The 13,572-nt window shown below is 38.3% G+C and overlaps 4 protein-coding genes across 7 annotated transcripts; 1 reads left to right on the forward strand and 3 right to left on the reverse strand.

The window, feature by feature from the left end:
* Positions 1 to 4,260: 4,260 nt before the first annotated feature.
* On the forward strand, positions 4,261 to 5,336 carry LOC106332988 (RING-H2 finger protein ATL63-like). The gene has a single exon (XM_013771466.1). The coding sequence runs from the start codon at positions 4,297 to 4,299 to the stop codon at positions 5,206 to 5,208; it is 912 nt and encodes a 303-aa protein (XP_013626920.1). The 5' UTR covers positions 4,261 to 4,296; the 3' UTR covers positions 5,209 to 5,336.
* Positions 5,337 to 6,100: 764 nt separating this feature from the next.
* Positions 6,101 to 7,335, reverse strand: LOC106332047 (SAGA-associated factor 11). Its single transcript, XM_013770503.1, has 4 exons — positions 7,188 to 7,335; positions 6,921 to 6,993; positions 6,528 to 6,839; positions 6,101 to 6,424 (listed from the first exon to the last, which is right to left on the reverse strand). Exons 2-4 carry the CDS (start codon positions 6,957 to 6,959, stop codon positions 6,290 to 6,292), a joined length of 486 nt encoding a protein of 161 aa, XP_013625957.1. The 5' UTR covers positions 6,960 to 6,993; positions 7,188 to 7,335; the 3' UTR covers positions 6,101 to 6,289.
* A 300-nt stretch (positions 7,336 to 7,635) lies between these two features.
* Positions 7,636 to 9,268, reverse strand: LOC106334948 (probable phytol kinase 2, chloroplastic). Its single transcript, XM_013773353.1, has 5 exons — positions 9,007 to 9,268; positions 8,742 to 8,809; positions 8,519 to 8,650; positions 8,321 to 8,436; positions 7,636 to 8,229 (listed from the first exon to the last, which is right to left on the reverse strand). The coding sequence occupies exons 1-5, from the start codon at positions 9,121 to 9,123 to the stop codon at positions 7,934 to 7,936; spliced, it is 729 nt and encodes a 242-aa protein (XP_013628807.1). The 5' UTR covers positions 9,124 to 9,268; the 3' UTR covers positions 7,636 to 7,933.
* Positions 9,269 to 11,389: 2,121 nt separating this feature from the next.
* Positions 11,390 to 13,216, reverse strand: LOC106334947 (probable phytol kinase 2, chloroplastic). Of its 4 annotated transcripts, none has more exons than XM_013773350.1 (6): positions 13,109 to 13,216; positions 12,813 to 13,078; positions 12,534 to 12,601; positions 12,291 to 12,422; positions 11,904 to 12,019; positions 11,390 to 11,802 (listed from the first exon to the last, which is right to left on the reverse strand). In XM_013773350.1, exons 1-6 carry the CDS (start codon positions 13,161 to 13,163, stop codon positions 11,507 to 11,509), a joined length of 933 nt encoding a protein of 310 aa, XP_013628804.1. In that variant the 5' UTR covers positions 13,164 to 13,216; the 3' UTR covers positions 11,390 to 11,506. The 4 variants fall into 4 exon arrangements, with proteins under 4 accessions (XP_013628804.1, XP_013628805.1, XP_013628806.1 ...); XM_013773351.1 differs by having other exon boundaries at positions 12,813 to 13,071; positions 13,102 to 13,216; XM_013773352.1 differs by having other exon boundaries at positions 12,813 to 13,066; positions 13,109 to 13,215.
* Between the last annotated feature and the right edge of the window lie 356 nt (positions 13,217 to 13,572).

Raw genomic sequence — 13,572 nt, forward strand, 5'->3', positions numbered from 1 at the left:
GCTGAGGATTTAATCCCGCTGATGATTCATTTGTAATCTGACACAACAAATACCAATTAATTTCGATTTAATTTTTTTACTTTTTACGATTCTTTTTGTTAGTTGCATTTAATGAATCGTTTGAAATCATTTTAGATATGCTGTCATATGAGAGTAAGTAGTTTACTTGTCTTGTGGATTTTCTCATTAGGGTTTGAATGTCGTTAGTTTTAGTGTTGGGGGTTTATAATCTTCCAGTTGTAATCACTGGTAGCTGAATGTATCAGCGAAAGTAGTTTGAAAAAAAAAATATCGTAATACCGCAGATGCGATGATTGGAGTTTTGTAGCCACTTCACCTCTTTTGCTCGTGACTGAAATGAATAGCACTTGTGCTTTTTAGTGGTAGTACTTGATTAGACCAGGACATTGACCAAGACTCGGTTGGTATCTGAGATTGTTAGTCTTATCACTAAAAGAAGAGACAAAATGGTTATGTATTACGTAAGATGTTAAATAACTATCATGATCGTATTTATGCTGACTAACTCTGTAATGTACTGGTGCTCATTCTTAGCTGTGATGATTGAAAATCAATTGAGAGTAGAAGAATTTTGTTAGGTATTGTGCTGCCTGCACTATTTATCTGGTTTCAGATCCTTAAGTGGCTTCATTTCATCAGCAGACTGCAAAATATTTATGGAGAAGGTCACTGAAATAGCTGAAAGCCAGCAAGTAGGGAAAAATAGCACAGAGGGGGATGAGGCTGCTGGTTTACTTGAGAATATTTCGGTTGAGGATAAGAAAAGTGAAGAGAAAGCCAAGGAAGATGATAAAGGGAAAAGCCCTGGTAAGGAAGAGAAAGTAACAAAGGAGGAGAAGGAAGAACAAAAAAAAAAAGATACCTGAAGACATCCAATCCAATTGTCCATGAGGCTTGTGGTTGTTGCCATCACAAATTATTTGGTCACTTGGCATTGACATGATAGTTGCCTCAAAAGGAGTCATTCTTGGCCATGTGTTATATAGAAGAGAGTATTACGTACGATATATTGTTGTTGTTACAAGTGTTTGACTTGAGTTCTTTACTCTGTCTTTTGTCTGAAGATACTGTTTCTCATCAAATTATATTATTATTGGAGCTTTCAACCTTGTTTCAGACCATATATTATGTTATCCTAATGTGATTATGTGATTATTTTTTCATTTTATAAATAAATAAAAACATTCACGTTGATTTGCAAATATAGAGCTCCGAACCGGATTAACTAGAAGATTTCAAACTCGTATTGACGCATCTTTGGTCGAAGCAAATAAGGTGGTTTGTGTTTGTTTGTTGCAGCAAATAAGGTGGTTCTAAAAAGTAAGAGAAATATTTATTTAGGGTCCAAACAAAGTTATATGAGCCCTGGACCCAAAATACGAAAGGCTCCACCACCGTGTTTTAAAGCCCTTTATCTCTTGCCTTGTCTTGTGTTTTAAATTCCTGTCCACAAAAGTATTAATAGGACACTTTCGAGGTGTTCCTGCCTTGAATATTCAAATTAAGATTTCCTTGAATATTCAAATTAAGATTTCATCTTCATAATACTACTAGTAGGTAACTAGGTGGATGTTGCTGTGAATCAAGAGAAGGAAGGAACTGATTATTTAAAAGACATATTAAGATTTCATCTTCATACGATAAATTATTCAAGGTTTGATGTAAGAGGTTATTTATTGTGTACGTCAAATTGCACGTGGCAGGCAAATATTATTCATTTCTTCATTAAGGGTGGGAAAAACATTAACATGGCAAAAAAATAATAAAAATATAAGCTCACAAAGGCTAAAAATGCCTGGAAGATGGAAAAAGGAAGGCTTGCAGCTGCTACTTCGACCCTTATTTTATGGGAAGAAGAGTGACTTTTGGTCAATAAAGTTCTTATAGAGAATCCCCTCCTCCTCACCTATCTTCATTTATGTCCTTCCTTTAACTGCCAGTTTCAAGTATTGTCATTTTCTTACAACCATCGGCAAAACGTTTATTAACGCCATTAGAGCATGTTTAATGGGGGTTCTTAGAGTGGAATTTTTAACGGAATATAAGAACTCGTTTCTTAACTTTTAACTAAAAAAATTAAGAACCGGTATATTCCGCTAAGAACATCACCCTAACGACCTCCCATAAAATTCTTATAGAGAATCTCCTCCTCCTCACCTATCTACATTTATGTCCTTCCTTTGACTGCCATTTTCAAGTATTGTCATTTTCTTACAACCATCGACAAAACTATTATTAATGCCATTAGAGCATGTTTAATGGAAAGTTCTTAAAGTGGGTATTTAGCGGAATATAAGAACTCGCTCTTAACTTTTAACTAAAAAAACTAAGAACCGGTATATTCCGCTAAGAACATCACCCTAACAACCTCCCATTAAACATGTCCTAAGACCATGATTAACCTGGGTTCTTAGGATGGAGTTCTTAGCTTCGGCTAATAACTGTTTCTTAGCTTTTAACTAAGAAAAATTAAGAACTGTCTCTTAAATAAGAGCATGATTATTGGAGGTTCTTATATTGAGGTTTTTAGCAGAATATAAGAACTTGTCTCTTAACTTTTAACTAAAAAAATTAAGAACCGGCTCTTAAAACTCTTATTTAAGAACCGGTTCTTAGCTTTTTTAGTTAAAAGTTAAGAGAGGGGTTCTTATATTCCGCTAAGAATCTCACCTTAAGAATCCCTCAATAATCATGCTCTAAGAGTCGACTCTTAGCCAAAAAATGTAAAAAAAACAAAAACAAAAAACAAAAAAATGTCAAATCATGATTTAAAAACCCCAAATTAAGAACCCCGATTAATCATGCTCTAAGTACTCTATGTTCCCTTAACAAAAACAGGATTATGAAATATAAAAACATGTTTGACTAACAATATATAGACTGAAAATTAGGAACCATATTCTATACTAAACAAGAAAAAATCATTTAAAAAGTCATGGGGATTTGATACTTTTGGAGTAAACTCCGTTGCCTTGAGGAGTCATTTAATTTTAAGGACTTGACCCTTCTCGGTTCCTCGTGGTTAGGTCCTGAGAACATCGAATATATTGTTTTTTACCAATAAAATATAGTACAAGATTGGTTAATAGAGAACCGTGTAAAGATGTTTACTAGAAGTAGTTGCATAGGCATAGCGTTCCTCGTCTTCTACTTTTTGCTTTATATTCACGTAAACTCTTCCGATTGATCTCTTCTTTTCTAAGCTACCTTTCATGTGACCTCCATTACCCACTTCTCTTCTTTTAGTATTTCTTGTTTCCTTTCTTTATTTTCCCACCTTACCTGTAATTTACTCTTGCCACTACAAATTTGATGTTCAGAGATTGATTCATAGTACTCAAAGATTAGTCATGGACAAACAGTCTAATCAAACATTAGTTTGATCTCTAAATTTTAAATAACTATATTTAATAGCTCCAATTTTTTAAAAAATATTTGTTATAACTCCATACCAATCTAGTGCATTGTATGAGTCAATAACTTATGTTTAGAATTTAGAGATTGATTCATAGCATATAGTTGTAGAGAGATGTGCATACAAAAACAAACCCCACCCGTCTCTTGAACTCACAACCTCCACTCCATTATTTGGTTGCAACTACAACACACCAAAAGATAAAAGACCCACAGCCTTTCCCTGCAAGTACTTCTACACATCACATTTCATCAATATTCCAAACCAAGATTATGCATGTAATACATATATATATATATATTTTCTACAATTTACAAACTATATTATTGACCAAATATCCTGATTATTATGTGGGTTTGTATTTGTATATAATCTTTTTTTTACAACGTATTTGTATATAATCAAATGAAAACGACTAATGTCTTTTATTTCATTTTGTTTTCCATACATATTACTGTAGTACTCCCTCCGTTGTTCAAAGAGTGTCACTTTAGTTTTTTTTCTTGTTATATAAAAAATATCGTTTTTGATTTCCAATGCAATTTTTACTTAATTTCAGCTGAATATTAATTATTAAATGTATTGATCTAATAAATAAATTTATTTATCTCAAATATTATTGGTCAAATTGGATGTAATTAATGAAAACATAAATATATTTCAATCATTTTCTTAATATGTGTGAAAAGTTTCAGTTATAACATAGGGAGTATTATCTTATTATGAATCGCATCTTTTTATAGCATTTATACGTGCTTTTGATTTTCCCTATACCGTTCACTTTACACACATATATATAAACAAATCAGCCCTCCAACAAACAACTAAATAAATCACATTGATAAAGAAAAATAGACACTATGGGAGTAGAAGAAGAAGAAGAGTCAATGAGTAGGAGAAGCAGTCTCTCGAGTTTCCTCAAAGTCTTGTCTTCTTACAACTCCAATGTCCTCTTAGCTGCTCTCGTCTTCCTTCTCTTAGTCGTCCTCTTCGTCTTGCTTCTCCATTTCTACGCCCGCTTTTTCTGGTCGCACTCCGACCAAGAATTCTCCTCCGCTCGACGCCGCCGGAGAAGAAGAAGAAGAACCGTCACAACTACAAGAATCATACCTCCAGCCCCACTCGGAGGTTTCGACGGTGGGGTTTCTCCTGCTACTGATGCTGCTGCAACAAGCGATGACAAAGGTTTGGATTCTTCAGTGATCTCTTCGATTCCTCTGTTCATGTACGACGATGACAAGAAAGACGAAGAAGAAGAAGAGGAGGAGTGTGTGATATGTCTTGGTTTGTGGGAAGTGGGAGAGTTGGGAAGAAAGCTGAGAACATGCGGACATGGGTTTCACGTTGAGTGTATAGACATGTGGTTGTCTTCTCACTCTACTTGTCCTCTCTGTAGATCCCCTGTTCTCGCCGTCTCCGATCAAGAAAATCTCAGACCGGTCATCAACGACGATGTCGATGTACTGGAAGAAGAAGAAGAAGAAGAGGAGTTTAGACTGCATTTGTTTCCAGACGGAGAAGATGAGAATGTCGCGTCTCTTGCTTTGATGGAAGATGATCTCAAAACAGGGGTTGATGACTGTAACGGTGTCGGAGAAGGAGAGGTTAGAATTGAAGTGTTGGATGAGGAGATCAGCGGCGGAGGATCAAGAGGCCATCGGAGATCAACGTCTTCGATGGCGTCGAGTTCGTTGAAGAGGATGTTGAGTAGTAGAAGTAGACCGGAGTGTAGCAAGGTGTTCCCGTCGGCGACGCAAGATTCATCTCCGTAAAATTAAACATATATAAATAAAAATCTTGTAAACAGTTTTGGAAATGTACTAAAATGAATAAACAAAGCCTTGTATTAATCTAGTTGATTAAGCTCTGGTTGAAGCTAATGATTATGATGACTTGACTTGACTTGCCTATGCAAATCAATACTACTTGTGCAACCAAAAGGCAAAACCATGTATCTTAATTGTCATTTCTATGGGATCTCGTTATCGCATGTAAACAATCTACAGCTTTGATGAGATGTGACAGAATCTCAGAGGGCTACATCACACACTTGGCAGTTGAGGTCAAAGCATCTACTGTTTCACTCATTGTTTGCAAACTGTAAACTATGCTTTATTCTTGGCATCTTCTAGCTTTCAAAATCATTTCATATTCAGTAGGACACCTTTTTTGAAGTTTTATAAAAGACTAGTCGTTTTCATATAACACAGAATAAACAAAGAGATGGAGAAAACGAGTGATGAATTAAGAAAGACGTCAACTTTGTAATGACCACAACATATAAACCTATGATATTTGAGAGTTCAATCAAAGTATGAATTTTCCACATCAGATGAGCTGAGAGGTTGTTTTCAAATGGTCTACTTCTTTTATTAGCTTACTCTTTTATCATTCTTTGTATTTGTAGACATGACCCTGAAACGTCTCACGTTATTCAATCCAATATACCCAAAGACAAAAACTAAACTATTCATTCTCAATTAAAGAAGATAAGGTGCAGAGATGAGTGGTCACACAATGGGAAAATAAGAACAGGCAATGGTGGATATAGTCAGTGATGAGGTTGCTAAGTTTTCTTCCAACAAGGTGAATCTACAAAGTTTTTCTGATAATAGTTTGTAATATATATATGATGGTGCATGTAGTACCCAAAGAGTCATTTCATTTCAATCTGTAAATTTGGCATGCCAAGGCTGGTAACTTGGTGAAATAGCTACATCATGAAACTCAGCTATTTCTTCCTCTCTTTGTGCACACTGAATATAAACCTAGCAATACGGATTCATACCAATCCGGTCGAGGCAGCTACTAGCCACAATGCAGTTTAGCAATAAGCCTCTCCTAGGTTGTCCTTTAAGTCCTTCTCACGTTCTCTTCAAAACCAGGAGGACCACTTGCTAACTGGTTGTTATCACTTGTGTTGCGTCGTGAGTTCCGGTTCTGGGAAGCAGTTGTGCTCCTGGTCGCCTTGGCGCGAGCCTTTCTTCCCTGTTACGTAACCGCAAAAGACAAACAAAATCAAGGACCAGAGGCTCAACTAAAACTACACATTTTGCAACATTATATATCTCAAAGGGCATAAACAGATCACCTTCCCCATGCATCTTTCCAAATGAGGAGCAAACCTTCCAGCAACGATCTGTCTCCCACAGTTCATGCAGTTAAACACTTCAGTAGCTACAGGAGGGTGACTCTGACCAAATATATCAACAACGTATTTAGTATTGGTCTCTAGGTTATTGCTAGGATCAGCAACCTTGGCGCGCGCTTCCACTGATAGCCTCAGCTCTTCTTCAACTACCTCCAAGTCTCGGTCAAGCCCTAGTCGTGCTACACGGTGACACTCAGATGCTACATCAGCAATCACTGAGTCCACAAGATCGAGAAAAACCTGGGACGAGAGCTGCACACAAGAAATAAGCATAAGTCAAACGTTGAAACAGTGTTCACTAGCAGATAAGTCCGTTAATGAACAAAGAGATACCTGATCATGGGAAGATTTATTATCCTCTGCGTTAGACATTGCAATCCTCTAAACACGAAATGCCTAAAACGCTCTGCGAAACAAACAAATCGTATTATAGTGGCTGTAATTAGAGACTCCTTCTCCATCACGAGCCCGTGTGAAGAAATCGGAAACGACAATCTAGAGGAATTCAACAAAGGCGATTCACTATCTAACAGATGCGTTCTGGAGATTCTTAATCAATTTACAGAATAACGAAAATCGCAATGGAATCAGAAAGCTTACAGTATGGAGCCGAGTAGCGGCGGGGGACGGAGGAGGGAGAGAGGAAGTTTTTCGCCTCTGTGATCTGTACAGCTTTACACACTCGGCGGAGAAACAAGGAAGGAGGAGAACGAGGCAACTAATTTAGTTGAACGGCAAGCGTTTCTTCTTTTAACATACTAAACGGCAGGATTTTTCGTTTTCGTGGATGAAGAAAGACCGCACTCCTCATCGTCGTAAGTTGGGTTATATATGTAAAAGCCCACCATAAGGCCCATTTAACCCTCGATCGGCTATTCTCCTTGGTTTGGCGCACACGTCTGCATTTTTTCTCTCTAAATTATCTCTTTCAGAATCACTCAATCAATACAGGCAGGCATACAACGTATTGTATTTGAAGATTGCTACCAAGAAATAGTAGCTTTGCCTTTATGCTTCCTGTGGTGGAAGAGTGAAGCCATCACCTGTTGTAGTAAGCATACAATCAATTTCGAAATAGCCACAGGCTAAACAACAAACATGCATGTATTGAGTTTCTAGTACACTTTATAGATGTGTCTGTAGTACACTACATATCCCACTACATTACAAAATTTTACCAACAGAATTGCAGCTGAAAAAATAAGATCGTCTACAGCAACACCAACACCAATATGAGGTTTATTCACTAACAAGTGGGAACTAAGAATGTAGTTCTACTCCACAGAGGCAGTGAAGCTCGATGACTCTGTATTTGATGATACAGGACAAGAGACTCAGTGCTACAATTAGAAGAGTAGAGTGCCGAGCAAGGCAGATGTTAAGGAAACAGTGAGATTGTCGTCAATGGCAGTGCTTATCGGGAGTGATTCCACAAGAGCCGATGCTATAGAGATGATGAAGAAGCGAGGTATCATATCCCACCCACTATTCTTGATGTAACCAAATGAAGCAAAGTAGTACATATACGCGACAGAAGCTGAGAACCCTGCGATTGCCATCCCAATGCTACCAGCTATTGTTTTGTTTCTATTGTAAGGAAGCTTCTTTGTTCCAAGCCGCCTCCCAACAATGTCAGCCATACCTTTTTATAACATAATGTGAGGAGACAATATATACAAAACAAAAACAGAGCTAATCTATACAAAACAAAAACAGAGCTAATCTGTACGTACCATCTCCAGCGCAGAGGTTGCATACCACTGCAATGGCTATTGGGGATGTCTTCCAATAGAAGATACATGCCAATGTGATGGCGATTGCATAATAAAGCGGTCCCTTGAGTAGTTCCCTGCTGGTTCAGAGAGCAATTATAGACACACTTTGTGAAATGACAAAAGAAAAAAGGAGATATTATGTCAAACTCAGGTAACCTGCGATCTCCGTGTCTGCTCATAGACTTGATAGTTCCTTCGTCTTGGTAGACACCAAGGCCCAGGAGCAGCATCCTTATAATATTGACTCCAATTATAAGAGAAGCGAAAAGCGCTCCTTGGAGTCCAGAACTGATGTAATTGATGGTAGTTGAGTGAAGTGATGAGCCAAAGATGCCAGCGGTCAGATTGGATAAATGTTTGATAGGAAGTAAAGTATTACCTGAAGAGTGGCCAGCAAAGCGTAAAAACAAGGCCAATATTTATGTGCACAAGCTTCCTGATGAGTTTCTGACGAAAACAAAATGATGAAAATGTAATTGGTCAGTCACATATATGCCTAAAAACACAAGTCCTTACTATGTTCTGTTTAAGTCCTAAATCAGACAAGACATACTGAAAAAAAGCACAAAAGAGTTATTATATAGATTCAACTAACTGAGTGGTGATGCTTGTAGTCTACGTATAAATGTAAGAGTATCAGTGACCTGGTCGAAGATGCCGCGCTTGCCAATCTCTCCCCAGAAACCAAGGCACGAGAACGCGACGACGCCGGAGATTCCGGTCGCGCAGACATCTGAGAGTACTGAGTTTTCCGGAAACATTTCGGCTTGTTGATCTAGTGTCGAGATTCCCAAGAGTTCGATGGCTAGAGAGGAAGAAGAAGAAGAAGAAGAAAGTCAACAACAACAAGAAGATGGGGAGGAGATATAATAAGATAAAAAGAGGGAGTTTGCTCCTCTAACAACATTTTCTGCAAATCCCAACGACTAAACTACATCTCATCAAATATTTTAAATGCATTAAATTAGTTTTTGGCAGTTGTTTGCTGAAGCACACAAAATTTGGTGGTTTGCTGATTATATATTTATTATTTATTTCTCGAAAAGGTGAAATTTGTTTTTTTGTTTTTCCTTTCCTTTCAAAACAGTGTATACGAGGCAATCTAACGATTTTTACTGTGTGTTTTTAAATTTAATAACATCAGGGATATTTCAGTGAACTACTATAAGATCACAAATTTTCATTTTTTTAACACATTAATCTTCTTAATTAATTTAAGGATTTGAAATGGAATTTGATTGATACTCCATCAATAAACTTTCTCTCCCGGACACAATCTTCGAGGCACATCCCATATCTTCTTTCTCCGGCGCCGGTGAAGCATTTTCTCGCCGGTGCTGGGCACTGTCACCGGAAACCTCAAGCTCTTTCATCTTCATGGCTTTTTCTCACTTTCTCTATCATTTGTTACTGTGTTACAACCTTTGTTTTATCGGAGGAGGGAGACCCCGACGGACGCAACGACGAAGCCGAAGACTCTTCGTCTCAGATCTACCGGCGGTCCTTTCTCCTCAGATGGTTTCTGCTCTAGCGACGAGTCGAGAGGATTCTCTCACCGCCGCTATGTTCTGGTTCTTAGGGAGAGTTCCCGATGAACCTCGCTCTAGTAGCTATCAGACGGGTCAAGAGATCGACTATGTCCCGTACTTTCACCAGCCCTTGGAGCATAGTTCTTATTTAACGAGCTCTTCCCTTCCGTCTCCGGTAAGGACTGAACCTCTTATCATACTGTGTTTTGCTCTCTCCCAGTTTTCAGGCATCAGATCTCAGATCTCCATGAGACCAGACCTTAATTTCTTAGATGTTTCTTCACTTTACTCGTCTCCTAAAGTGGTGCTCTCTGCCCTTGCGTGGATCCTCCTCAACGGCTGTACTGTTTCTCTCCGACGCATCTCCGGTGACCTCTCCTATGGCACCGTCAAACAGCCAAAATTCGACGCGTTTTGCTCCGAGCAGGTTAGGTGCAATGGGTTACCTTTCACTTATGATTGGGTTTGGCCCATTAGAGCTACACAACCTGCCAGCTCAAATAGAAACAGCCCAAGTAGAAGCTTACCAAAGCCCAAACTCAAGAATGAAAAAGCGTTTCAGATTATTACGGTCTTTGGTGATGGGGTTTCTTTATCAGAGATTTCCGGCGTGTTAACCTCGGTCCTCTCTCGACCATTCTCCTCTGCCGAGGAGACACTGTTACCACCTTACCTTTTTCCTATGGAAATAGGTATTTCCTCGGTCTTGGTGCCGAGTGTATGCTTCAGTTTCCTCATCGGTTTGCCATCTTGCGTAGCGGTCTCCACGGGACCTGAAGATGCAATCGAGATTACTTTGGTAGTTCTCGTAGATGAGGTCTGGGCCTCAACGTCACATTATGTGACTATTCTCCAGCTGTTTGACTTTGTCGTGAAGGCTCTCCCGACGCATTCAAGCACCGTCTCGAATTCGCTGTCATCTTCGGTTGAAGACTTTTCTTACTTAGCTTATTTATGTGTTGTATGTTATGCTTATGGACAAAGAGGATGGCTAATTCCCTCTTTTTATTGTATTGAACAAGATTGATTATGAATGAAAGAAACTTTGTGTTCAAAAAAAAAAAGAAGGAATTTGATTGAATTTCTTTCTTGGATTCTTCTAGGCTTCTTTCTTGATGGTGTATGCTCTCAATTTACACTAAATAAAAGAGATCACTAAAAAACAAGTAGTGTCTGATTATTTTCTACTGATGAATCGAATTAAGAAAACTTTTTTTTTAGTTAGGTGAAGCTCCTCTTTGCGCAACGATGGTCGATGGATATTTAAAATATGAAAGAGACACTTGTTTAGTTCTTGGTCACTCAAAACTTGTCTCGCGCGGGTAAAGTAAGTGATAGGATTGGGAGTGGGGCGAAGAGCCAAATGGATGGAGTTTTGTCTCTGACAGTGGGAAAGGGGCTGCTGATGAAGACGGGAGAAAGCCTAGCATCTGGGATACTTTCGTTCACTCTCGTAATCCAAAATTGGTGTTTGGGTTTTAGTTACAACTTAGAACGATTCTTTTTAGACTTTACCAAATGTAAAATGTTTTTTTACTGAGTTTTACTCCACAGAGGCAATCAAGCTCGATGACTCTGTATTTGATGATACATGGCAAGAGAGCCGGTGTTACTATTAGAAGAGTAGAGTACCGACCAAGGCAGAGGTTAAGGAAACAGTGAGATTGTCGTCAATGTCAGTGCTTATAGGGAGTGATTCCACAAGAGCTGATGCTACAGAGATGATGAAGAAGCGAAGAATCATATCCCACCCGCTATTCTCGATGTAACCAAACGAAGCAAAGTAGTACATATACGCAACAGATGCTAAGAACCCTGCGATGGCCATCCCAATGCTACCAGCTACTGATTTGTTTCTGTTGTAAGGAAGCTTCTCTGTTCCAAGACGCCTCCCAACAATATCAGCCATACCTTTTAAACATAATGTGAGGAGACATGAGTGTACAAGACTCATCATCCAATGGTATCAAATTGACAATACAAAAACAGATACAAAGGTAACTGTAGCGTACCATCTCCTGCGCAGAGGTTGCACACCACTGCAATGGCTATTGGGGATGTCTTCCAATAGAAGATACATGCCGATGTGATCGAGAGTGCATAATAAAGCGGTCCCTTAAGTAGTTCCCTGGTTCAGAGAGCAATTATAGACACTTTGTGAAAAGACAAAAAAAGAGATATTACTAGAAAAGTAGTCAGTTAAACACTTTCAAACAAGGCGATGCAACTTTTGTTTGGGTCAAGATGATTCTTACTAGAAAAGTAGTCACTTAAACACTTTCAAACAAGTAACAATCATTGTAAAAAAGGTTTTTTTGATCTGAATATAATTTAACATTCATTCAAAAAAAAAACAAAAACAAAAACAAAAAGGAGATATTATTTCAAACTCATCAAACCTGCGATCTCCGTGTCTGCTCATAGACTTGATAGTTCCTTCGTCTTGGTAGACTCCAAGGCCCAGGAGAAGCATCCTTATAATATTGAGTCCAGGTATAAGAGAAGCGAAGAGGGCTCCTTGGAGTCCAGAACTGAAAATAATTGATGGTAGTTGAGTGAAGTGAAGTGATCATAAAGCAGAAGAGCCAAAGATGCACCTGTCATATTGGATAATGTTTTGATAGGTATATAAGGTATATTACCTGAAGAGTGGCCAGCAAAGTATAAAAACAAGGCCAATGTTTATGTGCACAAGCTTCCGGATAAGTTTCTGACAAAACAGAATCATGAAAATGTAATTGGTCAGTCACATATATGCCTTAAAAAAAAACAAGTCCTTACTATGTTCTGTTTAAGTCCTAGATCAGACAAGACATACTGAAAAAAAAAGCACAAAAGACTTATCATATATAGATTCAATTAGTTGTGACGCCTCTATTCAACGTATAAAATGTATGTCTGTGAATCGAAACATCTGTGACCTGGTCGAAGATGCCACGCTTGCCAATCTCTCCCCAGAAACCGAGGCACGAGAACGCGACGACGCCGGAGATTCCTGTAGCGCAGACATCTGATAGAACCGAGTTTTCCGGAGACATTAGGGCGGCGAGCGAAGACGTTAGACTCCGAGGATGAGAGTACCTGTGGAAATACGTCGCGGGGAGACTGGCGCTTGATGGTTTAAGACTAGTCGGAGAGAAGAAGCAAGGGACGGCGAGAGAGGAAGAAGAAGAAGAAGAAGAAGAAGAAGAAGAAGAAGAAGAAGAAGAAGAAGAAGGAGAGTCAACGATAAGCGGAGATGATAAAATGAGAGAGAAGCTCTTAGTATACATTTTCTCTGCAAATCCCAACGAACAACCTTTTCTATCAAATACTATTTCAACTGCATTAAATAAACGGTACTGATTGGTTGTTATTTAGTTCTCGCTCAAGCACACAAAAGTTTGGTACATTATTTATTTCCCTAAAAGGTGTTAATTGTCTTTTGTTTTGTTTTCTCTTGGAAGAGTGTATTACTATTTGGGGTAATCTAACAATTTTTTACTGTTTAAGACAAATATTAATAACATAAATGATAGTTAAACGAACCGAGATTAGTGACTGGAACTCAAGTTAGTTCATGTGTTTAAAAAGGTCCATCCATCATCATTCGGATTTTTAAGTGATTGAAATAATACTTGTTTAGATTAAATATATAGTAGTAGAACCAAACAAATCAGAGAAAGAACAAAAAAGAAGAAG

The sequence above is a fragment of the Brassica oleracea genome, chromosome C3 (genome assembly GCF_000695525.1).
Source record: "Brassica oleracea var. oleracea cultivar TO1000 chromosome C3, BOL, whole genome shotgun sequence".
NCBI classification, from domain to species: domain Eukaryota; kingdom Viridiplantae; phylum Streptophyta; class Magnoliopsida; order Brassicales; family Brassicaceae; genus Brassica; species Brassica oleracea.

Excerpts from the sequence above, each read along its gene's own strand:
- LOC106332047 (XM_013770503.1), bottom strand. The coding sequence starts at position 6,959 with ATGTCTAACGCAGAGGATAATAAATCTTCCCATGATCAG. Across the intron at positions 6,840-6,920 it reads ATAAATCTTCCCATGATCAG|CTCTCGTCCCAGGTTTTTCT; the intron begins GTATCTCTTTGT and ends TCTTGTGTGCAG. Across the intron at positions 6,425-6,527 it reads TGGAAAGATGCATGGGGAAG|GGAAGAAAGGCTCGCGCCAA; the intron begins GTGATCTGTTTA and ends GTTACGTAACAG.
- LOC106334948 (XM_013773353.1), bottom strand. The coding sequence starts at position 9,123 with ATGTTTCCGGAAAACTCAGTACTCTCAGATGTCTGCGCGACCGGAATC. Across the intron at positions 8,810-9,006 it reads AGCGCGGCATCTTCGACCAG|AAACTCATCAGGAAGCTTGT; the intron begins GTCACTGATACT and ends TGTTTTCGTCAG. Across the intron at positions 8,437-8,518 it reads AGCAGACACGGAGATCGCAG|GGAACTACTCAAGGGACCGC; the intron begins GTTACCTGAGTT and ends CTGAACCAGCAG.
- LOC106332988 (XM_013771466.1), top strand. The coding sequence starts at position 4,297 with ATGGGAGTAGAAGAAGAAGAAGAGTCAATGAGTAGGAGAAGCAGTCTC.
- LOC106334947 (XM_013773349.1), bottom strand. The coding sequence starts at position 13,163 with ATGTATACTAAGAGCTTCTCTCTCATTTTATCATCTCCGCTTATCGTT. Across the intron at positions 12,602-12,812 it reads AGCGTGGCATCTTCGACCAG|AAACTTATCCGGAAGCTTGT; the intron begins GTCACAGATGTT and ends CTGTTTTGTCAG. Across the intron at positions 11,803-11,903 it reads CAACCTCTGCGCAGGAGATG|GTATGGCTGATATTGTTGGG; the intron begins GTACGCTACAGT and ends TATGTTTAAAAG.